At 37.1% G+C, this 25,547-nt stretch overlaps 1 protein-coding gene across 11 annotated transcripts in view; it reads left to right on the forward strand.

Annotated features, from left to right (window-relative positions):
• PSME4 (proteasome activator subunit 4) overlaps positions 1–25,547 on the forward strand; it is a 133,304-nt gene that overhangs the window by 24,983 nt on the left and 82,774 nt on the right. For 5 of the 11 annotated variants that reach the window (XM_055240424.2, XM_055240423.1, XM_055240425.1 and 2 more), the window contains exons 4-17: positions 5,166–5,231; positions 7,348–7,392; positions 9,820–9,969; positions 10,553–10,616; positions 11,240–11,314; positions 12,689–12,811; positions 14,637–14,729; positions 15,298–15,563; positions 19,413–19,599; positions 20,229–20,318; positions 21,701–21,765; positions 22,031–22,181; positions 24,916–25,014; positions 25,219–25,288. In XM_055240424.2, the coding sequence (XP_055096399.1) occupies positions 5,166–5,231; positions 7,348–7,392; positions 9,820–9,969; positions 10,553–10,616; positions 11,240–11,314; positions 12,689–12,811; positions 14,637–14,729; positions 15,298–15,563; positions 19,413–19,599; positions 20,229–20,318; positions 21,701–21,765; positions 22,031–22,181; positions 24,916–25,014; positions 25,219–25,288 (1,544 nt within the window). The remainder of the gene's footprint in view (positions 1–5,165; positions 5,232–7,347; positions 7,393–9,819; positions 9,970–10,552; positions 10,617–11,239; positions 11,315–12,688; positions 12,812–14,636; positions 14,730–15,297; positions 15,564–19,412; positions 19,600–20,228; positions 20,319–21,700; positions 21,766–22,030; positions 22,182–24,915; positions 25,015–25,218; positions 25,289–25,547) is intronic. The other 6 variants (XM_055240427.2, XM_055240426.2, XM_055240429.2 and 3 more) reach the window with 2 other exon arrangements.

Below are 25,547 nucleotides of genomic sequence, written 5' to 3' on the forward strand. Positions count from 1 at the left end.
TCATTTCTTGAAGAGCACCATTCTCTTTGCCTGTATTAATTTCCTTTTTCTTTTTTATAAATTAAGTCTTTAAAGACTTCTGCGGTTTTCTTTCTCAGTCTTAGGCATGTCTACATTATTTCATTATGTCTTGTTAAATTCATTTAATCTATGATTAACCCTCAGCCTTTACTTAGGTCAACAGTCTTTGTCCCTTACCATAGAATTTTTTGAAAATGAGTGCAGATGGCAAATGTGAAATGGTGTAAATGGAAGAGGTAAAACATGATCTTCAGCTTAGGTCCTAATTGGTTTTTGGACAGTTTTGGACAAGTAAGGTGGTTAGAAGTCATTTATCTCTTGAAAGTTTCATATGTTAAAACAAGGAAACTCATTTCAACCATAAAGATAGCAAATTTTATCGTGAAATAGAATAGTGCATTGTGCAAGTATGCTTTTACCAATATTTGTTAGGTTTTCCTCCCTCCCTCCCTTCCTCTCTCCATTTCTTCCTTCCTTCCTTCCTTCCTTCCTTTTTCAGGGTTGCTCTGTTGCCTCCTAGGCTGGGGTGCAGTGGCAAGATCTTGCATCACCACAGCCTTGACTTCCTGGGCTCAAGCAGTCTTCCCGCCTCAGCCTCCTGAGAAGCTGGGACCACAGGCATGTGCCACCATGCCCGGCTAATTTTTAAAATTTTTTATTTGTAGAGACAGGGTCTCACTGTGTTGCCCAGCCTGGTCTTGAACTCCTGGGCTCAAGTGATCCTCCTGTCTTGGCCTCCCAAAGTACTGAGATTACAGGCATGAGCCACTACACCCGGCCCCAGTATTTGTTAAGAAAACTCAAAATTGAATACAAAAGCTTTGTAAATATTCCTTTTGGGTGTTATTTTTGCCACAGGGACCATGGCCTATGCTGGTTTGACTGAGACTTCGTTAAATAAGAGGTCGGGGAATTTCTTACTGGCTTCACCATTTCAGATGAGATTGGGCACATTCAGGGCGGTATGGCCATAGACAGGCTTCACTATTTCATAGATCTCAGGGACCTCTGAACTGTGTTCAGATCAGTTATCCTTCTGAGATTTTTCTTGCTGATAATTTTGGCTGCTTCTGAAAGTATTTTGTAAATGAAAGGAGGAGGTAAGGCAGTTTCTTCAGTGATACCCTGTTCTTCAGTATGCCTTCTTACTTGCTGCTTCATAACCAAGCATCCTACTTTCCTGCCTTAAGGGTCTACCTTTGCAAAGGCACATGCTGCTTTTAAAGTCCTGTGTGGTCATTAATAAATATCTGTGGCTTTCCTCTTCAGTGATAAGAGCTGTTTGTCTGGAAATTTTCTATTAGTATTGGTCAGTCAGTGCTTATTGATTATGTTTACCATGTCTCTTCCTAAAGTGTCACATCATCCTTGTCCTTAAAAGTTTTACCATGGCTGTTCTTGATCTTTTGAAGAGACGTTGTGACTGAAACACAGCACTGACTCTCAACTCTTAACAGACTCAGCATTTCATTTTGTAATTGTGATTATTCTAAAATAAAATTTATTAATCATATAACCTACCTATACTCATTATCTACACTGTGACAATTTTGAGTTTTTTCATCTTAGATATATTCTGCCACATTTTGAAACAGTTTTGTCAGCTGACTACATGTGTTCATACTATTTTTAGAATGCTATTTTTATAATCAAAAGTGAAAGATTGCTTAATTTGTTAACTGTCTTTCAAATTTTAAACTCATGTGCCTTCTGTTTTTGTCCTTATTGAAATCACTGATTATAGTGGCATGTATTTCAACATGATTTTAAAAGCTAGTTCTATTGTTGGAAGCAAAGATTATCAACTTTCCTCTCTTCCCTTGCTCTTTACCTTTCCCATCCTCTCTTCATCTGCTTTCCTATCCTTGTTTCCCTCTTTTCTTCTCTTCCTTCCTCCTTCTAGCTTTCTGTCTGTCTTTTTGCCTCTAGGGCTAAAGACCCTTTTTAGTCTCTTTATCCTCATCTCAGTCTACTTTTTACTGGAGAAAGAATTGGTAGTGTTCGTTATTCAACAGAAGAAGTAAAATTGGAAAGGAGATGAGTGTGAACTAATTGTTAGCGATATAAGAATTATTATTTACTTTACAAATGAAGCTTTTGAATCTTAGGACATGGTTTTATTTTATAAAACAATGTCCCATACACTTATTTTGAGTAGCATATTGCAAGTTATAGTATAGGCAACACACTAATGGTGTTGCTACTAACAACATATGGGAGAATTATGCATAGGTATGCTTTTACAAATGGGCACAAACAATTCATATTTCAATTGCTATGTGTATAAATTTGTTTATTTAGTATTACCACTAATTTGGTTTTTGTGGGTGGTAGTAAAGGTTTTCGTATTTGCATCATGAGTAGCTTGGGCCTACATAACTTGTTTACTACTTTTTAAAATTTATTTTTAAAAGTATCTATTCTCTTGTACATGTATTGTTCTAAGGGTATCATATAGTGTTATATTTTCATTTTTTTCGTATTAATCTGCCTCTGGAGAACCAATTTGATATTTTCTTTTTCTGGTATTTGTTTATGGCATTTGTTTCTCTATTGATTTATTAAAGAGCTATTTGAATTGGTGCTCTTTAAGATACAGTTAAATCCTTTGTCCTCAGCTCCCCACACTCACCACATGGAAATGACATTTTCCAGACCTCTGTTTGGGGTTTCTTGGCATATGTGGCCATACTTAGGAGTTTAAATTACTACCAGCAGCTCATGGATGATCTGTAGCTACAAAATTTAATATGATAATCAAATAGTGAAAACAATTTCTCCTAAAACCCGTTGAAATGTAAAAGATTTTATGGTTGTAAACCATGATTATTAATATGATATTTACAATATTTTTTAGTGTAGTATTTGAAGAACATCCTATTTATTTTAAAAATATTCTTTTATTTGGAAATTTAAAATTTTAACAAAATTCAGCTGGGCATGGTGGCCCACACCTGTAATCCTAGCACTTTGGGAGGCTGAGGTAGACAAGACCAGCCTGGCCAACATGGTGAAACCCCATCTCTACTAAAAATACAAAAATTAGTCTGGTGTGATGGCGCATGCCTGTAATCCCGGCTACCCAGGAGGCTGAGGCAGGAGAATTGCTGGATCCCGGGAGGCAGAGGCTGCATTGAGCCAAGATCATCCCACTGCACTCCAGCCTGGGCGACAGAGCCAGACTCCCATCTCAAAAAAAAATTTACCAGATTTTATTAATGATTTTGATAGTGTTTCTCACAAAAGTTGTTTCTGTGCTACAGTGTTCTTTCTTTAAACACTGATCTTTCAGAAGCAATTTTAAAAAATAGTTCAAGTTGATCAGGCTTATTGTCATTTAAAACAATTATGCATGCTCTTTTTACATGAATGGTAAGGATTATTATAATTTCCCAACACTTGCCATAAAGGTATACTCTTTAAAAGTAGTTTTAATGAAAAGTCAATGTTAATGTGCATCAGCAAGGAAAATGCTATACTTATTATTTATACCTTTTTTTTTTTTTTTTTTTGAGACGGAGTTTTTTTTGCTGTTGTTGCCCAGGCTGGAGTGCAGTGGCACAATCTTGACTCACCGCAACCTCTGCCTCCCGGGTTCAAGCGATTCTCCTGCCTCAGTCTCCTGAGTAGCTGGGATTACAGGTGTGTGCCACCACACCCAGCTAATTTTTTGTATTTTTAGTAGAGATGAGGTTTCATCATGTTGGCCAGGCTGGTCTTGAACTCCGGACCTCAAGTGATCCACCCGCCTCGACCTCCCAAAGTGCTGGGATTACAGGTGTGAGCCACTGTGCCTGGCCTATTTATACCTTTCTTTATGGTGAAATTATCTTGGCCCTAATTTTGAGTGAAGTGGCTATGAAAAATGACTACTTACTAGTTTAACTGAGCAATCAATATTAGATTTTGAAGGTAAGATATGAGATGGATAATGTCTAACTAACTTACGGTGGATTTGTTTGAGTTTAGTGAAGGCAAGTAAAACTGACTTCTGGATGAAGTGCCTGGCACAGGTTTAAGAAAAACAAATACTGTATAAACAGTTACCATTAAATTATAAAGGGATGAAGGCAGATATATACAGAATAGTACATCATTACAGTTAACCAGTTCATTTATGAAAAAGCAAATATTATTCTGAAGTTAAATTTTAGTTCAAGAACTATCAAGTGAAAACTGCAAGTACTTCTGGCTATGAGCAGTCTAGTTTACTCTCATCTTGAATATATCATTTGCTATACTTTTCCCTGGTTTAGAAGTGAATATTGTCCTGATAGAGCCAAGGAGGCAGGAGGCATAAATCTCCAAGTTTATATGAGTTCACTGTCTCAGTAACTGGAGGCGAAGACTATTGGTTTTCCTCAGGCTTATCTGCTAATATTTGAAATTTACTTTGTTAATGGCATCATAAGGAAATCGAGGTCCAGAGAGGAAAATTCACACAGAATCATTGGTTGAATCTGGAACAAGAGCTTAAGAACTGGGACAAGAACTCACTTTCTACCCTTAATAATAGGGTGGCAGTTGGGGAGGAATTTCCTATTTTGATGTGATTTCCTAAATCATAAATTAGTAGCTACTCAGAGGCAGTAAGAGCAAAATAAGCACAAAATTTTAATTCTTAAGGAAATTGAGAATACAATTTATTATGGCTAAGTATGAAATAATAATTAACATTTATTATCCTAAATTCTGGGCCATATACCTGCTTTCTATACATTATCTCATTTAATTTTTGTAACAGCTTTATGAGAGGTAGGTATTATTGCTCATGTTGATGAGGAAACAGCTATAATACAACTAGGAAGTAGCAGAACTGAGACTCAAATTAAGATCTGTCTGACTCTAAGCTCCAACTGTAAACCATTATATGCACTACTGTGGCTTTCTTTTTCAACCTGACATGTCTTTTTCAACCTAACATATCTTTTTAAAGAGGAAATAGGGTATAAGAAAACCCATCCAAAGCTTAGTTACTCTGATTTTGATTTAAAAAGAAAAAAAGTGTTTTGAATTGTTATCACTTTAATATTATACATTTCCAACAGTTGGAAAGTATTTAGTGATTATTCACTCTCTCTAAAAATTAGTGAAATGTAGTTTAGTAGCATCTAGCCTTAACCTTTTATTTTATTTTTAAACAGAAACATTGTTCCCTTCATCTTGAGAGATTACAAGAATCACAAAAGGTCACTATACAGATATCACAGGTTAGAGAGATTGTACCCTTTTCTGGATAAACATCATAAATCCAATGATACAGGCTTTATATATAAGAAAGGGTTGAAATTGACTTTATTTAGAGTAACTAAATTGCATTCCCACATACCCTAATCCTCTAATAAGTGAAGTGATTCCATCAAGTGTTATAATTAACTTCCTATTCTTCTGAAGCGTGAAGGGAACTGGAGAAAACATGTAGCTTTGCAGCCTTTTGTGACTTGCTTTCTAAAATCATTTATGACATTATGCGAAAGTATGTTGGTATAGCCAAGGTCCTAAGTGAAAACAGCAGGTTTTCTGTGTAGCACAGAACCAATAAAATAAATGTAATGTTAATGAGAACACAAACATTAGTACTGATAGAATTATGTATCTTACGCTCATTTGCATGGATAAACAGTTTACAAATTTAGAATTACCTTTTAAAAATCTGCATTTAAATTGAGCAATTTAGTTTAAAATTAGATGACTCTTTAAACCTTAGCTGTTAATTCTATACTTTGTTACTAAAAGAAGACTCAAGATCTGTGCTTTTTGTTACTCTGAAATAAAATTTTTATTATTACAAATCAATAGACAGATAAGTATAAATATATATGAGCAGATGGCTTTTTTATAAGCACTTTGGAAATGCCCAGAAATAAAAATCATAGCTGTGGTCTTCAAGGAGCTTTAAACATAGTTGGATAGAAGTTTGCCCTGTTTTTTTTTTGCTGGGCAAACTTAGATATTCTCTAAACTGTGTTTTTGAATTGCTTAGCCTTTTTATAAGAAAAAGAAGAACCTCCCTCTCATGATCAGAGACAGTGCTTATTGATGGCCCTTTGGCCATGTAGTTTCTTTTTTATTTTAGAAGTCATCTCATGAGTTGTAACCTAGTTGCCTCTTCAGTTAATTTTTCTCTGGGTAGTTTTGAAATTAAAGAGGATTTCTACTGCTCCAAGTAATGAGATTATAGTTTTCCTCTCCTGGTTATGTAATATGTTGATTATTTTTGATGAGTTTGCTCTCTGTTATTCCTTGGAATTTCTTTGCAGATTAGTTCCGAAACTTTCAGAGAAGTTGGATAGACTTCTGGACTTCTTATTTCAAAAAGCTTAATAAGAAAGTGTCAGGTGGAGACATTGCCTGAAAGTTACTCCTTTCCTATATATATATATATATGTATTCAAATCCATATATATAAATTTATATATGTATTTAAATATATATATAAATTTATATATATATTTAAGTATATATATAAATTTATATATATATAAATTTTTTTGAGATTTGGGGAATTTTATTTTTACTTGTACATATCATACTGTAAGTAGTCACACATGTATTTTAAAATTCCAGCTCAAAATTACCTAGTGCTCCATTGTTTGTTTGCATTTGACTGCTTGACTATGATCTAGTAAATACTTAAATATTCCATTCTGGTCATGTGTTTAAACCAGTACACATTGGCCTTTTTATTAAAAAAGAAATGTTGATTATAAATTCATACACACATTTTTATGTTGGTCTCCTGTATTCACTTGAGGCAACTACATGTTGTAAAGTAAGTTATAATTTTTATTGTTACTTGACTAACTTTATAAGTATCTGCTCAAAGAGATGCTATTGTTCTTTTTGATAATTGTTTCTGGCCGTAAAATGCCTTGGAGGGTTATCGAACTCTCATCAATTGGTTGTGAAAGCTAATTTCTGATGGAAACACCCAGATTTTAGTCTGTCTGCTGCTTGTGTTTTGATGTAAAAGTATTTTAGTAAAAATTATTTGAAGTTTTAAGCTACTGTGTTGATAAACATGGTGTGTGGTCATTGCTGCCTACCTTGTAAAGACTGAAAACAATTTGTTGTTTTCCCAGTGTAACATTTTTTTCCCTTTAGTTCATACCAGAGACAGCAAAATGAGGGCAAAGGAAAGAGTAGATGAAGGAGTTTAGGTAGTTAATCCTTGCAGTTCTGCCTGTATGAAAGGGAAGGCTTAATTATTACATATAAACAAATAATACCTGAATGTATGAGGTTATCTTAGAGATATTTATTAATTGAATTAGATGTGTTCTTAAAATACACCAATCTAATTATCAAATGGCTTTCCCCCCCCAGTTCTGTAGAAAATATTCTCAAAACACTCGTGAAAAGCTGCCGACCGTAAGTAGCTTCTCAATTTATAAAGCCTCTTGTTGTTTCTGTGGGCTTTTCCACATCTTTAGCATGGTTTGAAGAGGAAATGAAAAGTACAAATAGTTCGTGACATTGTGATGTTAGTCACTGAGCACAACATACCATTTCCAGTTCGTTAACTGAACTTCTCAGATTTCATTGAGAAATTTAGAAATTTTAAAGTCATCCATTGTAAAGTAAGAATACCATACTTTACGTAAAATTATCTTTATTTGGAAGCATTTCCTAGAGTATTATTATTTGTTATTCAGATAAAAAATATGAGTAGTGCCAAGAAGGTGGTTCATAACTTTTTTCAACTGTGTTCTGAATATTTAAATATCCCATATTCTTTTCTTTTTATTTCAATATTTTTTGTAGAGAGTGGGGCCTTGCTCTATTGCCCGGGCTGGTCTTGAATCCCTGGCCTCAAGCAGTCCTCCCACCTTGGCCTCCCAAAACATTGGGATTATAGGCATGAGCTGCCACTCCCAGCCAATTATCCTATATTCATATGATTAAAGATGAGTGTGGATAACATTTAATTTTGATTTTTTTGGTTATCTTTAATTTTAATTAAAGCTCAATTTTATGTACTTGAACTTTTTTTGTGTTGTTATCAAGTTATCCTAAGACTGTTTAGATGATATGGAATCAGTGAATCCTTTTTGGTGAAAAGCCATGTATTATATGCTTGTAATACTCATCTTAAATACATATTTAATATATCAGATATTTATTGCTGACCTTCTGTATTACTCAATGTTGGGCAAATGTATTTTTGGAATATGAGATATCTGTCTCTCAAGCAACTTAAGGTTCACCATTGAGTCATAAGCCACCAATGAACAGTGTCATTTTGTGCGAGGCAGTTACCCTCTTGGCCTGTGTTTCCTCACTGGAAACTTGATTATCACTTCAATACTTACTGGCTCATAGGTAATTCATAGAACTCCCAAGTTTTTATTTTGGATTACAGGGTTAACAATTGACTCAGAAAACTTAAGAAGGAGAATTGATCCTTGATATGTGAGATCTTTGAAGGTGGAGCACAGTTTGTTTTTGTTTTTTTAAAATTCCAACCTGTTACACAAGGACCTGACATATAAACGCTTTGTGAACTCAACAGTATTATTCTTAGAAATATAATTTTATTTTTCACATAAAAGATTGCAGTATGATTTTAATTAACACAAGTATACGAAGATATAATAGTATTAATAATATGATGTGTGCGCCAAGCCTATAAGTCTATTTGAAAGAGTTTCCCAACTTATTTGGAAAGAATCAGAATTTTCCATATGCTGTTTGTATTTTAAACCTCTTAAGGCTGGTTGCAGTGGTGCTCTCCTGTGGTACCAGCTACTTGAGAGGCTGAGGTGGAAGGATCACTTCAGTTTAAGAGTTTGGGTCCAGCCTAGGAAACATAGTGAGACTCTGTCTTTAAAAAAAAAAAAAAAAGCTCGTTAAGGTGTATTTAGCAGTTATACATGTATCCTCTTTATTTACCTTCATTTTGTGTGTATACGCACACTTTGGATTTTAATTTTGTAAATCTACTCCAGGGACACTCCTGCCCATTTCATACAGTTATGGAATATCACAGCCTGTAGACCAGATCATCTCGTCCTCTCGTATAGGGGAGGACTCTGTGTTCCAAGGAAGGTAAATGGTTTATTCAACATGCCTAGAGATTGCTGGGCTGATGTTCTCTTTCTCGTCTACTGGTAATCCTTTTCCTAATTAGACTGGATTCTTTTTGACAAGATTTTTTTTCAATTGCTGTTACATAGCACAAAGGAAGTAAGACAAAAACTCGGTTTAATTTTGTAGGTAACTTGAGTGACTTGTATTTTATCTGAGTTTTATCAACTTTATAGTGTTTAGAAAAATTCCCTTAGACAAGAGGAGAATTTACTTTATCCCAAGTATGATGGGGAATTTTTTTTTTTTTTTTTTTTTTGAGACAGAGTCTCACTCTGTTGCCCAGGCTGGAGTGCAATGGCGCAGTCTTGGCTCACTGCAACCTCCATCTCCTGGGCTCTAATGATCCCCCAACCCCCGCTTTCTGAGTAGCTGGGACTACAGGTGTGCGCCGCCATCATGTCTGGCTAATTTTTTGTAAAGACTGGGTTTTGCCATTTTGCCCAAGCCAATCTTGAACTCCTGGGCTCAAGTGATCCATCGACCTCGGCTTCCCAAAGTTCTGGAATTACAGGCATGAACCACTGCGCCCAACGGGGGAATTTATTTTAGTATTGTGAAAATGTGTGTTAGTTTGGACATTTGTAGACTGTGTTACATCCTATGACGTATATTCTCCTCCTCCCCCAGCTTTTTGTTCAGTTATATATATTGCTGTTGTGGAGCTTTTAGCCAGTAATTAGATACATGAAAACCTTCTTTTTTTATTAGATATTTTCCAGCAGATGCCACCGCTGAGATGCTAGAAGAATGGCGACCTTTAATGTGCCCTTTTGATGTAACCATGCAAAAGGCCATCACTTATTTTGAAATATTTCTTCCTACCTCCCTTCCTCCAGAACTTCATCATAAAGGTTTTAAGTAAGTATATGCATATCTTGACAAATTTCTAAAAATACAGCAGGAAATACAGATATAGAAACTAGTAAAGCAATAACAAATAGAAAAATCGTTTTGCAAGCTCAGCCATTATTGTACTTCAAGTTTATTATACTTGAAGTGTGTTAAGGCTAAAACGGTTTTAAGATTGAAAGTAAAGAGATGACACCCAAATAAGATGAGGGCTTTAAGAAATTAAGAGAAAGAAAGAATTGTCAGAAGGAGTAATAACAGGAAAACAGATAAAAGGAGAAGGGCAGGGAAAAGGAAGTAGAAAATTGAAAACAATTGTTAAATAAGAATGGACAGTACTTAGTAATGAAGCAGAAGTTTAATTTGTGAGATCATATTTCTTTAATAAATCAGGAAAGGAATATTCAGACAAGAAATACTCCTTTGTTTTATTAAGTTTATAACTTCAGTATTGTTTTTTCTAGTTACGTAGTTATCAGTAAGAATAACAGATTATAAAAAAGACAAAGCATACCTGGCATTGAACCACTTTAAAATCACTTGCGATTCATAACAACATTTTTCTTCTCATAACAACATTTTTCTTCTTTAGACTTTGGTTTGATGAATTAATTGGCCTTTGGGTTTCAGTGCAAAATCTCCCACAGTGGGAGGGGGTAAGTATCCGTTTTTCCCTTTTTCCTCCTATAGTTTTTTTTTTTTTTCTTTTTTTCCCCCCCATACTTTTTTAAGTTGGAGATAAATATTAATAGATCATTTGGTAAGTAACTTGAAGTTCCTTAGGACTGGCTGTTAGCCATGTTATGATCAGTTTCTTTTCAATTTTATATATTTTATTTGTTGTATTCTAACAAAAGTATACATTTATTTTGGTTTTATCCATATTTAGAGTATAAGCATGTATTGTAAAATGCATAAAATGTAAGATCCTGTTGTTTGTTTTCTTTAGTACCTGTACTATCATGGTGCTGGGCATATAATGGATATTTTCAGCATATTTGTTGGATTAAAATTTCCTTTTCTATATTCATTGTGGATGGTGCTTTGTCATTTTTCTTTTTAGAAGCATTTTAACTGCAACTGATTTTAAATGTGTGACATGAATCAATTTAAATTTTTGAATTTAAATTGGTTTTTTAAAAAAACAAAGTCATAAACTATCTATTTAAGTAGATTGCACTAATGATTGCCGAAAAGAACAGATGGAGGAGGGGTGTGACTATGACACTTAAACAACAACAACAAATTTATTAACTTTGTCCTTTTTGTTTACTTTCAGCAACTAGTAAATCTCTTTGCTCGATTGGCTACAGATAATATAGGGTACATAGATTGGGATCCATATGTACCAAAGGTAATTAACATTTTGGGGAAAAAAAATTTTTAAAAATAAACCAGGCATGGGGTGGTAGGCGCCTGTAATCCCAGCTGCTCGGGTGGCTGAGGCAGGAGAATCTCTTGAACCCAGGAGGCTGAGGTTGCAGTGAGCCAAGATCGCACTATTGCACTCCAGCCTGGGTGACAGAGCTAGACTCCGTCTGGAAAAAAAAAAAAGAACATTTTGAACATAAATACAATAGTGCCGACAACAATTTTATGTCGTAAAGGAGGAAACGTTTTTTCTATGCCAATTCCAAGTGGCACATAAAATTGTCTTTGATCATTAGTAAAAACATATATAAATACAGGGCTGGGTCCAATTACCTTTTCAAAACGTAATTAGATCATATTAAGGTATGATAAATGTGTTTTCTTGTGCAGGATATGAACTATGAGTGTCAAAGTAATTTGGAAAGTACTAAGTGTATTATCGAGAGCATCGTACATTTGTACCTTCCAATGGATTTCGTGTATCGTATTTGGTTGCTCCTCTACAGTGTTGCCCACTTTTTAGATGACGTTGTATATTTTCCTAGAGTAAATAAAGCTAGATGTTCCAGGTGTATCTTCAGTACTATTTCACCTGCAGTAGAATAACTTGTGGAGCTTCAGTAGGGCTCATGGGGGATATCATGGTGATTCTGATGCACACATTTACATTAGAGCAAAGCTGGGGAGCAGCTGAATGCAAATGTTCTGTTTGCTTTTGTTTGCAGTGTCTTCCTCTGTTGTTTGACCATTAGAAACTAATTGAGGAAGAGAAATCGTTTCTCCCCACTTTTGGGCCCCTACCTATTGGTAATGATAGATTTGGAATATAAATTTAATTTTATTATAATATAATTGTTAAGTGATTGACAAAAATACAAATTCTTAAGGAAAAATCAAATCACCATTAAAATTTTGAAAGGGAATGCAATCTGCTAGAAGATACTTGCATTTAGGTTGGTGCTGTTGTGCATGCTTGACATGGAATAGGAGCTCAGGAAAAATTATTTGTGCATTTGGGACAAGAAAGGAGTCAAAATATTTCATGTTTAGCCACAGTATGTTTTTGTCTTTTTATATTTAGCCATAAATAATCACATTTGTCTGTTCTTTGGATACATGGACACAACTGCTTTATGTCCATGTGCCTGTGACCTCAGAGTATCATACAGCACATCTGTTGATATTTATATGTAATTTTTAAAGAATAAAGCAAGTTACTAAATACTATGTAATTTCACTTAAAAACCCTTGTGATAAAATGAAAATATCTTCAGTAACACTAATATACACCACTTACTAAGTTAAAGAATTATTTTGATACCTGTAAATATCCTTAATTATTTTTTTCTTTTAAAAGATATTTACAAGAATTCTGAGAAGCTTGAACCTCCCAGTGGGAAGCAGTCAAGTGTTAGTCCCAAGATTTTTAACAAATGCTTATGATATAGGACATGCTGTAATATGGATCACCGCCATGATGGTTTGTAATACATTATATTTGTTTTCTGTAGTTTACCCCTATTTTGTGTTAACCTTACAAAAATTCTGGATAGTCACAGAAGTTGATAACAGTGGCTTGGTTGGTGACTTGATTCTTGGATATTTTCTGATGTAGCAAGCTCATGTTTATTAAATCCAGAATATAGTGGTACCATTTCTAAATCTCCCTAACCAATGGACATTATAAATAGAGTCAAAAATCTAGGGTTTTGAGGGATTCACAATGTGTAACGTTTTTACTGTCCGGGAACCAGACTTGTAGCCCAAAAGACTTTCCCAAGGTAGGATTACAATTCGGGATTTGTATGTGCTTAGACTCCATTACTTACTCACTGTTAATGTTCACATAAAACATTGCATTGAACATAAAGCTTACTAACAAAGTAATCTTAGTGAAGGGAGAGATGTGAAGGATTACTTTGTTGACATCATTAAAGGAAAGTGAAGACATATCAAGCTTAGATTTCAATGTCATCTTTCAAATAAGAATATTAGAACAACTTCCTATTATAATTTTCTAGTTTATCATTCATATACTGCTTCTGCAGCTATTTCTTCGTGAATTATTATTCTGTTTTACACATTAGCTTGTTTCTGTGGAAAAGACAATTTTTTTTATTTAAAAGTTTACTTCTTAAATTTCATTGTAAGAAAAACAAATTTAAGCCCCCCTTGTTTTTGCCATTTTATTGTTACATAGAAAAATCTCATTTTTCTTAATCAGTAGGAGCAAACAGTGAAGGATGTTTACTACCTTACATATGCAGTGAGTTGAAACTGGATTTTTGGCGGCTACAGAATTGGATAGTGATTAGTATTAGTTGTGGTGTGAGTGAATTTTGCTCTGCTTTCTCACACAGTTCTCACTGGCAACTTCATTTTGTGTTAAGTGTGAAAATGTGGCTGAGTGCCATGGCTCACGTCTGTAATCCTAGTACTTTGGGAAGCCGAGATGGAAGGATAGCTTGAGCCCAGGAGTTTGAGACCAGCCTGGGCCACATGGCGAGACCCTGTACAAAAAAACAGAAGTAAAAGTAAGCACGGGCATGATAGCACGTGCCTGTGGTACTAGCTCCTCAGCAGGCTGAGGTGGGAGGATCGCTTGAGCCTAGGAGATTGAGGCTGCAGTGAGCCGTGTTTGTGCCACTGCATTCCACCCTGGACAACAGAGGGAAACACTTTTTTTTTTTTTGAGACAGTCTCGCTCTGTCGCCTAGGCTGGAGTACAGTGGTGTGATCTTGGCTCACTGCAGCCTCCACCTCCCGGGTTCAAGTGATTATCCTGCCACAGCCTCCCGAGTAGTTGGGACTACAGGTGCCCGCCACCATGCCCAGCTAATTTTTGTATTTTTAGTAGAGACAGGGTTTCACCATGTTGACAAGGCTGGTCTCGAACTCCTGACCTCAAGTGACCTGCCTGCCTCAGCCTTACATCAGGTTTTTTATGCCTGATGTTAGCATTCTTGGTAATTTTAAAATGATAATCTTGGTGATATATTTTAGTATCCAGGTTATTTACTGCAGAACAGTAAAATACACTGTTAGTTATCCTAAGTTGACAGGCATTTTTTTAGTTTTTTATGTTGGTTCAAGTAAGCTGCCCTTATTTGTAGTAGAATATTTTGAGTTGGTTTGCATGAAGTTCATCAGGGAATTGTTTTTGACTCTTATTTAAAGGTAGAATTGATTTTTGTCAGCACGTTGACTGTAAACTGTATTAGTGATTTACATATAGGCTTGGGCCTGTTGACCTGTTTTTACAGTATGATGTGGGTACTGACATTTTTACCCTTTTATCTGGACAGGGTGGACCAAGTAAGCTAGTGCAAAAACACTTAGCTGGTTTATTTAACAGCATCACATCTTTTTACCATCCTTCAAATAATGGGCGCTGGCTGGTGAGTAACTTCGTTTTGCATTATAGGGCTTGGAATTTTTAAAGATATGGTCATCCTTGACTATTGCCTATTGTGTGACCTGTAATACATTTTCTGTCCTTCATAGCTTTAGCTATATGTAAATGCTTACATTTAAATTAAATTACTGTGTTAGAGAGCATATAAATTAAATAAATAATATTGATGTGGTAACTGTTGACAACATGGCTCATTTTTGCAAAAAAATGGTAACAAAAATGCCTTAGAAGCATAGAACCATCTTTTCAGTTTAATCCTGTCATCTGTTTTTGTTGTTTTCAAGTTGTCCAGTTAAAATGGCTTTCATGTAATGGAAAATTTATGTGCTAGAAATTTTTTTAGACTGGAATTTGAAACTCATTTTCATTAATTATTAGGAATAATTAATTGGTAACTTTTAATTCTATCTAGTTATGCTGTGCAGTTCTTTGTAATAAGATAATAAGAACTGATATTTTAAAAATCTTTTCTCGAGAAGCTAGAGAGCAACCATGAATATCTATGTGGGAAAGTAGAACCTACTTAGAACTTTTTGCTTCTGTGTCCCCAGAACAAGTTAATGAAACTACTTCAGCGGTTGCCAAACAGTGTTGTTAGAAGATTGCATCGTGAAAGATACAAGAAGCCCTCTTGGTTAACTCCTGTGCCTGATAGCCACAAGCTTACTGATCAAGATGTTACAGACTTTGTACAATGCATTATTCAGCCTGTCCTCTTGGCTATGTTTAGCAAAACTGGTAGTCTAGAAGCAGCCCAGGCTTTGCAGAATCTTGCACTCATGAGACCTGAATTGGTAATACCCCCTGTACTTGAAAGGTAAGTGGTTAGTGGGAGTCTCAGCCACAGCTAGGTTTTTCTTTTGGTCTGTTCAGCTCGATTCTCTTTTCTCCTCTGTGGCTTCTGTTTTGCTTTTTCGGTGCTTATTGCTGTTCCTAGAGGAGAAGCAGGACATTTTAATGTAATGATTGGTAACTTGATAAAGGTTTATTGGAGAGAAAAATTGAAATGAAATGGGTAACATTCATCTTTTGGATTATTCACACATTTTAGTTACCAAAATTATATGCTTACGAATTAAGATCTGGCCTTTTTTTTTTAGACCGAAATGTTGAGTGTCACTGAGGATTGAGAATATGGTAGTGAAAGTGGTTTTTGGATTTCTTTCATTTCTTAGAATCAGTGGTAGAGAAGAAAATTGTATTTATTATTTTCATGTATTATATATTCAGGTGTGCTGTTTTTACAGCGTAAATTTTATTTTATTCATTTTATTTTGTGTGTTGAAATGGTAAGGAAAACTCTTTACTTGCCTAGCCACTGTCACAGAATAGGCATGGTGTACTTACAAAGAGAGAGACAGCTACTTTTCTTTTTTTTTGAGACGAAATTTTGCTCTAGTCCCCCAGGCTGGAGTGCAAATCTTGGCTCACCGCAACATCCGCCTTCCTGGTTCAAGGATTCCCCTGCCTCAGCCTCCTGAGTAGCTGGGATCACAGGCGCCCGCCACCACACCCAACTAATTTTTGTATTTTTAGTAGAGACGGCGTTTCACCATGTTGGCCAGGCTGGTCTCGAACTCCTGACCTCAGGTGATCCACTTGCCTTGGCCTCCCAAAGTGCTGGAATTGCAGGTGTGAGCCACTGTGCCCGGCCTACTCTTAATTTTTTGAGAGCAGTTTTTAAAGTAATTTGTTCAAGAGCAAATTACTTAAGTTTTCTGTTGTACCTCTGATTCTTCTACTATCTGAAGCTTTATGATCTCTTTCTAAATGTTTTTGTCAAATATAGAGGAGGAATGTTAGTTTTTTTGTTTTTTTTTTCCATCCTTTTTTTTTTTTTTTTTTTTTTTTTTTTTTTTTTGAGATGGAGTCTCGCTCTGTCGCCCAGGCTGGAGCGCAGTGGCGCAATCTCGGCTCACTGCAAGTTCTGCCTCCCGGGTTCATGCCATTCTCCTGCCTCAGCCTCTCCGAGTAGCTGGGACTACAGGCGCCCGCCACTACGCCTGGCTAATTTTTTGTATTTTTAGTAGAGACGGGGTTTCACCATGGTCTTGATCTCCTGACCTCGTGATCCACCCGCCTCGGCCTCCCAAAGTGCTGGGATTACAGGCGTGAGCCACCGCGTCCGGCGGAATGTTAGTTTTTAGAACCCAGAAGGATCTAGCCATTGAGTTCCATAAAAATTTGTCCAAGGTCCCTAGTGGTAGAATTCAGACTATAGCCTATTTTCTGACTTACTGTTGAGACAGAATAAGTGTTGGTCATATTTACTTGGGGAAGGGTACCGTGTTCAAGATCTTAACCAAAATGGGCCTCCATTATCTATAATTTTCAGCTGTTGATGCTGCCTTACCTGCCCTCATTGCCATAAATACTCAATTTAGGCCGTACTTCATTTACCCGACTTCTATTTTTACATATACATCTTGGGGCGTTGAAACTCTCCCAGCATATAGAACTTAGTTAGGAAATGGAGTGGGGGAAGATAGGCGGTTTCCTGTCTGTCTTCAACCTCCAGTATTCTTTGCTTCTTGGCCTCCACATAGTGGCAGAAGCCAACAGTTAATGGCAGGTTCCCTGATGCTCCCTGGAGAGAAGGGACTTCATCTGTTTGCTCAGCTAACATTTTGAAGTTTGGAGTGTTTTTGATGTTTCTTTAGTTCCCCTTTGCTTTGTTATTTTCAGCTGATTGATTATGAATAGTGAGCTAAATTCTTAGTAGAAAGAACAAAGCTTATAAATAAATAGACCCATCACATTTTTCTTTAGTCCTAAAATTTTGGACAAATTTAATATCAGCCTATTAAGTGATATTGAATGCTTGGCCAAGATAAATATTTAATAGACCAAATTGACAATACAATGACATTTTTTGAGACTTTCAGTTGTAATTTTGTGCTGTTTTGAAGTGGCATCACCTTTTTAAATTTATTATTTATTTATTTATTTATTTAGAGGCAGACTCTCGCTCTGTTGCCCAGGCTGGAGTGCAGTGACATGATCTCAGCTCACTGCAACCTCCACCTCTCGGGTTCAAGTGATTCTCCTGTCTCAGCCTCCCGAGTAGCTGGGATTACAGGTGTCCGCCACCATGCCCAGCCAATTTTTGTATTTTTAGTAGAGATGGCGTTTCACCATGTTGGTCAGGCTGATCTTGAACTCTGACCTCAAGCAGTACGCGTGCCTTGGCCTCCCAAAGTGCTGGGATTACAGGTGTGAGCCACCGTGGCCGGCCAAATATTTTATTTTTAATAAAGGCAAAACTTTTTTAAAACTAAAAATGTAGAAAAAAAACGTTAGACACTTAGTTTTACGTCTCCAAGAAAGCCTCTGTTAAAGAGTTTGGTATGTTTTCTCCATTAAAAAAAAAAATAAGCAGCTAGGCTGGCTCACGCCTGTAGTCCCCAGGACTTTGGAAGTCTGAGGAAGATGGATTGCTTGAGCTCAGGAATTTGAGACCAGCCTGGGCAACATGGCAAAACTCTGTCGCTACAAAAAAAAAATACAAAAATTAGCCGGGAGTGGTAATGTTTGCCAGTATTCCCAGCTACTTGAGAAGCCAAGGCGGGAGGATTACCTGATCTGGGCAATGTGGAGGCTGCAGTGAGCTGTAATCAGGCCACTGCACTCCAGCCTGGGGCAGAGTAAAACCCTGACTCCAGGGTTGGGGGTGGTCAGGGGAAAGAAAGAGTGGAGTATCTGTAACTTGTTATTCCACTGACTGACCATTAGATTAGTATAACATAGATTAGGATGGCCGAAATCATGCAGTATCTATCAGTTGATGTTCTTTTGGGTTTTTTTGAGACAGAGTCTTCCTCTGTCACCCAGGCTGGAGTGCAGTGGCATAATCTTGGCTCACTGGAACTTCCGCCTCCCAGGTTCAAGTGATTGTCCTGCCTCAGCCACCCGAGTAGCTTGGATTACAGGCATGCACCACCACACCCCGCTAGTTTTTGTATTCATAGTAGAGACAGGGTTTCACCATGTTGGCCAGGCTGGTCTCAAACTCCTGACCTCAGGTGATCTGCCTGCCTTGGCCTGCCAAAGTGCTAGTGTTACAGGTGTGAGCCATCACACTCTGCCCTCTACCAGTCTGTGTTCTTTTTTCACTGTGGAATTGGCATGGAAAGAGTTGGTAAGGTTGCAGGGGATTGGGGACATGTGCAATAAATAATCTGTGTATCATTCCTTTGTGTACAGTAGTGTCTTCCCTTATTGGTGAGGAATGTGTTTGAAGACCCCCAGTGCATACCTGAAACCATGGGCAGTACTGAACCCTATGTATACCGTGTTTTTTCACATACATGCATACCTGTGATAGTTTAATTCATAAATTAGGCACAGTAAGAGATTAACAACAATCATAAAATAGAACAGTTATAAAAATATATTGTTCAATGTAATAGAAGTTATGTGAATCTGGTCTCTCGTTCTCAGGACACTGAAATATTTGGTTAACCTTTGTTAACTGAAACTACGGAAACTACAGATAATGGGGCTACTGTAATTCTGTTAACTTTGATTGCAGATTTTCACTCTGAGTATTTTGCTGACTGTAAGCCTTTAAGTCAAAGTGCAGTTTATGAATTTATTATATTTAATATATTATGGTATTATGCATATCTGTGATGGAGACTTTAAAAATTCTGTTTTCAAACTGTAGAACGTATCCTGCATTAGAGACATTAACAGAACCTCACCAGCTCACAGCTACTTTAAGTTGTGTAATTGGAGTAGCCCGCAGTTTGGTATCAGGAGGCAGATGGTTTCCTGAAGGTCCTACACATATGCTACCTCTGTTGATGAGAGCATTACCTGGGGTGGATCCAAATGACTTTAGTAAATGCATGGTGAGTATATTGGTGATTATACACTCCATATTTAGGTAGGAGGCAAAGTAACTTCTCAGTGACAAAAGGTTGGAGAAGTTTGTGCATAAGCCTAATATAAATATGAAAATAAATGTATAACTTAATTATTAAAGTAAGAGTTATTTTACTTATTTGTTTATTTATTTATTTATTTTGAGACGGATTCTTGGTCTGTCACCTAGACTGGAGTGCAGTGGTGCGACCTCGGCTCATTGCACTGTGATCCGCCTCCTGGGTTCCAGCGATTCTCCTGCCTCAGCCTCTTGGATAGCTGGGATTATAGGCACACGCCATCACGCCTGGCTAGGTTTTGTATTTTCAGAAGAGACAGGGTTTCACCATGTTGGCCAGGCTGGTCTCGAACTCCTGACCTCAAGTGATCCACCCGCCTCAGCCTCTCAAAGTGCTGGGATTACAGGTGTGAGCCACTGCGCTCGGCCAACAGCTAGTTAATTATGAAGAACTTTACAGTGTTCAATTCTAAATGAGGAATACCCAGAAAAACTGTTGTGGGATTTTGATCAAGATAATTTATTGTAGTTCATGGTATACTTGTATTTCTGAATTAGAATTATGTAATATTGAAAATCCTTTGTATCTTTCCACAGATCACATTCCAGTTCATAGCAACATTTTCTACTCTGGTGCCTTTAGTAGATTGTTCATCTGTACTACAAGAAAGAAATGACCTCACAGAAGTAAGGGTATTTTATGGTTATAAAAGGGCTAAGATGTTCTAATTATTATTGTATATGCATAGTAACACTTGACAGTTTAGAAACGACTTTGGAAGTAAAATTACTATTTTGTGACTAGAATGGTATATATGGAGGGCCAGGACATCATTGGCAAGAGAGTCTACAGAGCACCCACGACAGGAGGTGGCTCAAAAATAGGCCCTTTCTATAGACTTCTGACATCTGGAGGTGTATTTCAGTTTTATGTCACTTTTCAATGTTTTGTTAAGCAAAAGATGGTGATATTTTATTTTTCCATCATCTTAGGTTAGTAATAAATCTGTCCAAGGGATTGACATCTAATGAAGAAAGATTTTCTTCATTCATTTCTGTCTGGCTCTTTCAAAACTTTTCTTTCTTTTCTTTTCTTTTCTTTTCTTTTCTTTTCTTTTCTTTTCTTTCTTTTCGATGGAGTCTTGTTCTGTTACCCAGGCTGGTGTGCAGTGATGTGGTATCGGCTCACTGCAACCTCCACCTCCTGGTTCAAGCAATTCTCCTGCCTCAGCGTCCCGAATAGCTAGGACTACAGGCTTGCACCACCACGCCTGCCTAATTTTTTGTAATTTTAGTAGAGATGGGGTTTCATCATGTTGGCCAGGCTGGTATTGAACTCCTGGCCTCAAGTAGTCTGCCCGCCTCGACCTCCCAAATGCTGATATTACAGATGTGAGCCACTGTACCCAGCCCCCAGAACTATTTTCTTTATTGCAAGCATGTCACCCAGGCTGGAGTGCAGTAGTGCCATCTTGGCTCACTACAGCCTCTGCCTCCTGGGTTCAAGTGGTTGTTGTGCCTTAGCCTCCCGGGTAGCTGGGATTACAGGCGTGTGCCACCACACCTGGCTAATTGTGTGTATGTGTATTTTTAGTAGCGATGAGGTTTTGCCATGTTGGCCAGACTGGTCTTGAACTCTTGACCTCAAGTGATCCGCTCGCCTCGGCCTCCCAAAGTGCTAGGATTACAGGCATGAGCCACAGTGTCTGGCCAGCTACCGTGCCCAGTCGCGAGCGTGTTGTTGTTTATATTTTTTTGGACATTCAGGTAGTGAGAGACTAGACTTTGCATATATCAGCAGTTTGAAAACTGAATTTATATTAAAGATAGCTGTTTGACTTCTGTATTTGGCCGTTGTAAAATAACATTAATTGCTTCTTTCTTTGGTTCCTAGAAAGTAGTAGATCAAGTTGTTCTAAATTGATAGTCTAGTATGGTGCTGTTTCTCATAGTACTCAATATAATGGTTTAGCGTAGATACATTTGGCAGGCAATAATTGAATTTTGTTAGTTCAGGAAAAAAAAAACAAAGGCTATATGTAATCTTTCTCCATATTGGGATATTATAGGTGGAACGAGAACTTTGTTCAGCCACAGCTGAATTTGAGGATTTCGTCTTACAGTTTATGGACAGGTGAGCTTGTAACCCACACCAACGTTTAGCTGAAATTCTAGAAAATGACTCTTCTATCCCAAAAAGTTTAGTTTATTTCTGCATTATAACCTTTATTTAGCTACTACTGGTGCTTCTGAAGTTATAAAAGGATAATCGATTTGTGAACCATGTAGAAATTAAGTAGCTATCACTTGAATAGTTAGGACAATAGTTACCTGATCACCACCAAAAATGTCAAACCAGATTTTAGTTGCTGAAATTATGCTTTGTTTGGATTATTTAGATGCTTTGGACTTATAGAAAGTAGCACATTGGAGCAAACAAGAGAAGAGACAGAAACTGAGAAAATGACACACTTGGAGAGTTTGGTCGAATTAGGTCTGTCTTCTACGTTTAGTACAATCCTCACCCAATGTTCCAAAGAAATATTTATGGTAAGAACATTGCTGCAAAAAATAAACTTCCAGCTTTTAAGTTTCATTTGATGTTTTAAAATTGACTTCAAGTTACTTTGTGAATATCATACAGTTTATCATTTACATTCATAGTAAAGTTTTAAAGAAATGTACAGTTGCTCATTATTTGCAAATTTCGTATTTGCAGATTTACCTGTTTGCTCTAATTATTTGCAACCCGAGAATCAAAGCTTTTGCGACTGACAAAAATTCAGTTACTTAAGTTTGATCTCACATATGCCATGTGTTCTCAGCTGAGAGCAAACAAGGCACTCTGCCTTCTTTTTTTTTTTTTTTTTTTTTTTTTTGAGACGGAGTCTCGCTGTGTCACCCAGGCTGGAGTGCAGTGGTGCAGTCTCGGCTCACTGCAAGCTCCGCCTCCCGGGTTCACGCCATTCTCCTGCCTCAGCCTCTCCAAGTAGCTGGGACTACAGGCGCCCGCCACTACGCCCGGCTAATTTTTTTGTATTTTTAGTAGAGACGGGGTTTCACCGTGGTCTCGATCTCCTGACCTCGTGATCCGCCCGCCTCGGCCTCCCAAAGTGCTGGGATTACAAGCGTGAGCCACCACGCCCAGCCCTGGCACTCTGCCTTCTTATATCCAGCTCCACTTAAACAACTGTCCCCTTTGCGATCTATTTAATGCCACTTTTTTACATTTTTGTGCTTTTTATTGGTGATTCTGCTGTTTAAAAATGTCAAAAATGAGGCCGGTCGTGGTGGCTCACGCTTGTAATCCCAGCACTTTGGGAGGCTGAGGCGGGCGGATCACAAGGTCAGGAGATCGAGACCACGGTGAAACCCCGTCTGTACTAAAAATACAAAAAATCAGCCGGGCATGGTGGCGGGCGCCTGTAGTCCCAGCTACTCGGAGAGGCTGAAGCAGGAGAATGGCGTGAACCCGGGAGGCGGAGCTTGCAGTGAGCCGAGATCGCACCACTGCACTCCAGCCTGGGTGACAGAGCCAGACTCTGTCTCAAAAAAAAAATAAAATTTAAAATTAAAAAATTAAAAAATAAAAATGTCAAAAATGACTCCCAAGAGTTTAGTGTTTAAAGGGGTTGAGGGTTCCTAAGCATAAGAGAGTTGTGCTGTGCCTAATGGAAAAAACACTGTGCTAGGTAAGCGTCAACAGGCATGAGTTATGTTGCTGTTGACTGCGGATTAAATGTTAGTGAATCAACAATATGTATTAAATAGGTTGTCTGTAAACAGAAACACACTTAGGATTATGTATTGATCAGTTGATGAAAATGTTGTCACCATAGGTTCACAGGAACATAATCCTGTATTTCTCCTGGGAGCAATGGTTCAGTATTTGCTAGTTTAGTGGTCACAGCAAATTTATAGAACATGACTACCATGAACAACAAGAAACAACTGGGGAGGGAGGGGGGGATAGCATTAGGAGAGATACCTAATGTAAATGACGAGTTAATGGGTGCAGCACAGGAACATGGCACATGTATACATATGTAACAAACCTGCATGTCGTGCACATGTACCCTAGAACTTAAAGTATAACAAATAAAAAAAAGAAACAACTGTATTTTTTAATTTTACAATTAAAAGCAATTACTCAGCTGAGTTTTAGAAATCGCTTATGACATCACTCCCATGATAGAAATTAAATCCTAAGACTAACTGATGGATTAGAAGTAGTTATCTTCATAAGACATTCAGTAAGTATTCACTTATTCAATATTGGTTGGTACTTATTATCTGTAATGTGGTACCTATTATCTGTAGCCTTTAAGACTACACTTTATTTTCATTTCTGTTTCTTCTCCCATCGTCTGTAATTATCACTTAAATATGTTAATCCTAAAAGCCAAACTGCCTTATAGCTGGGTGAAATAAATACTATGATTATGTTAGTATAAAGAAATGAACACAAATCATCTCTTGTTTAAACAAAAAGAGTTGTTTATACTTTTCAGTATTGTTAACCCAGGTGTAGAACTCATTCTTCCATTGAGCAAGTAAATTAAAGTTTTGTGACATGATTGTAAAATAAACAGACTGCTTCAAGTCTTTTAGGGTAAGGATAGATGTCTAGTTTGTAGTTGTCAGGATGACAAATTATATTAGGTATTCCAAAAAATTCCCTTTGTTATATTCAGTTAGCCAGAAAGATAATTAAATTGCATTTGCTTCCACCAGGTATAATTTTATGTGTAGGGTTTCTGTCGCAAGTAAAATCTTGCACCTCAATTTTTTTTTCCCACTCTGTCACCCGGGCTGGAGTGCAGTGTCACGATCTCGGCTCACTGCAACCTCCACCTCCCGGGTTCAAGCAATTCTCATGCCTCAGCCTCCCGAGCAGCTGGGACTACAGGCACACACCACCATGCCTGGTCAATTTTCGCATTTTTAGTGGAGACAGGGTTTCACCATGTTGGCCAAAGCTGGTCTTCAGCTCCTGATGTCGAGTGATCCTCCTACCTCGGCCTCCCAAAGTGCTAAAATTACAGGTGTGAGCCACCACATCCAGCCAGTACCTCAAGTGTTCCGTTCAAGTTAGGATCGTGGGCAAAGATTGTTCTCAGACATGAATGTAACATCATTAAACAAATTCTTATAAAATCAGACGGTTAAAAATTGCCTATTTGCTTATTTTTGGAATTGTCTAAATATATCATTTTCTTTTATGTTCTATAAGATGTTTAATTTTCTTAAAAAATGCTCATTAGACATTTTCCTATCATAACAGGTGGCCCTTCAGAAGGTTTTTAATTTTTCTACTTCACATATATTTGAAACAAGAGTAGCAGGTCGCATGGTGGCAGACATGTGCCGCGCTGCTGTAAAGGTGAGTTTATTTTTTTGAACTGATGTATTAATGACTCAACAATCAACTAGTTTATGTGGTTAATTATTTCAGAGGTGCTTGTATGCTTAGAACACATAGTTCTTTCAGTAGCTGCTTATTTACAGCCTTTTGTTGCCACTGAAAATATAATCTTGTATGTATTTGCCTTTCAAAAAAACCTTACTTATACAAATACATTTGCAGTGCTGCCCGGAAGAATCTTTGAAGCTCTTTGTTCCCCACTGCTGCAGTGTTATAACTCAGCTTACAATGAGTAAGTCATAAGGTCATTATTCTCTCTTTACAATTTTGGATAAGTTTTTTTCTTGGTTTCTAAAACTCTGTTAATGACAACAGATTCTTTTAGCTTCGCAATATTTTGATTGGCAATTTGGGGAGAAATTGTCTCCAAAAAAGATATCATTCAGGTTGGCAGTAGCTTAAAAATGTTACTTTATTAATATTCTTATACAACAACCATTCAGAGGTTACCTTCAAAAATATCAGTTATTTTGTGAGATATAGAGGGGCAG

Source organism: Symphalangus syndactylus, chromosome 14, assembly GCF_028878055.3.
Source record: "Symphalangus syndactylus isolate Jambi chromosome 14, NHGRI_mSymSyn1-v2.1_pri, whole genome shotgun sequence".
In the NCBI taxonomy this organism is placed as follows: Eukaryota; Metazoa; Chordata; class Mammalia; order Primates; family Hylobatidae; genus Symphalangus; species Symphalangus syndactylus.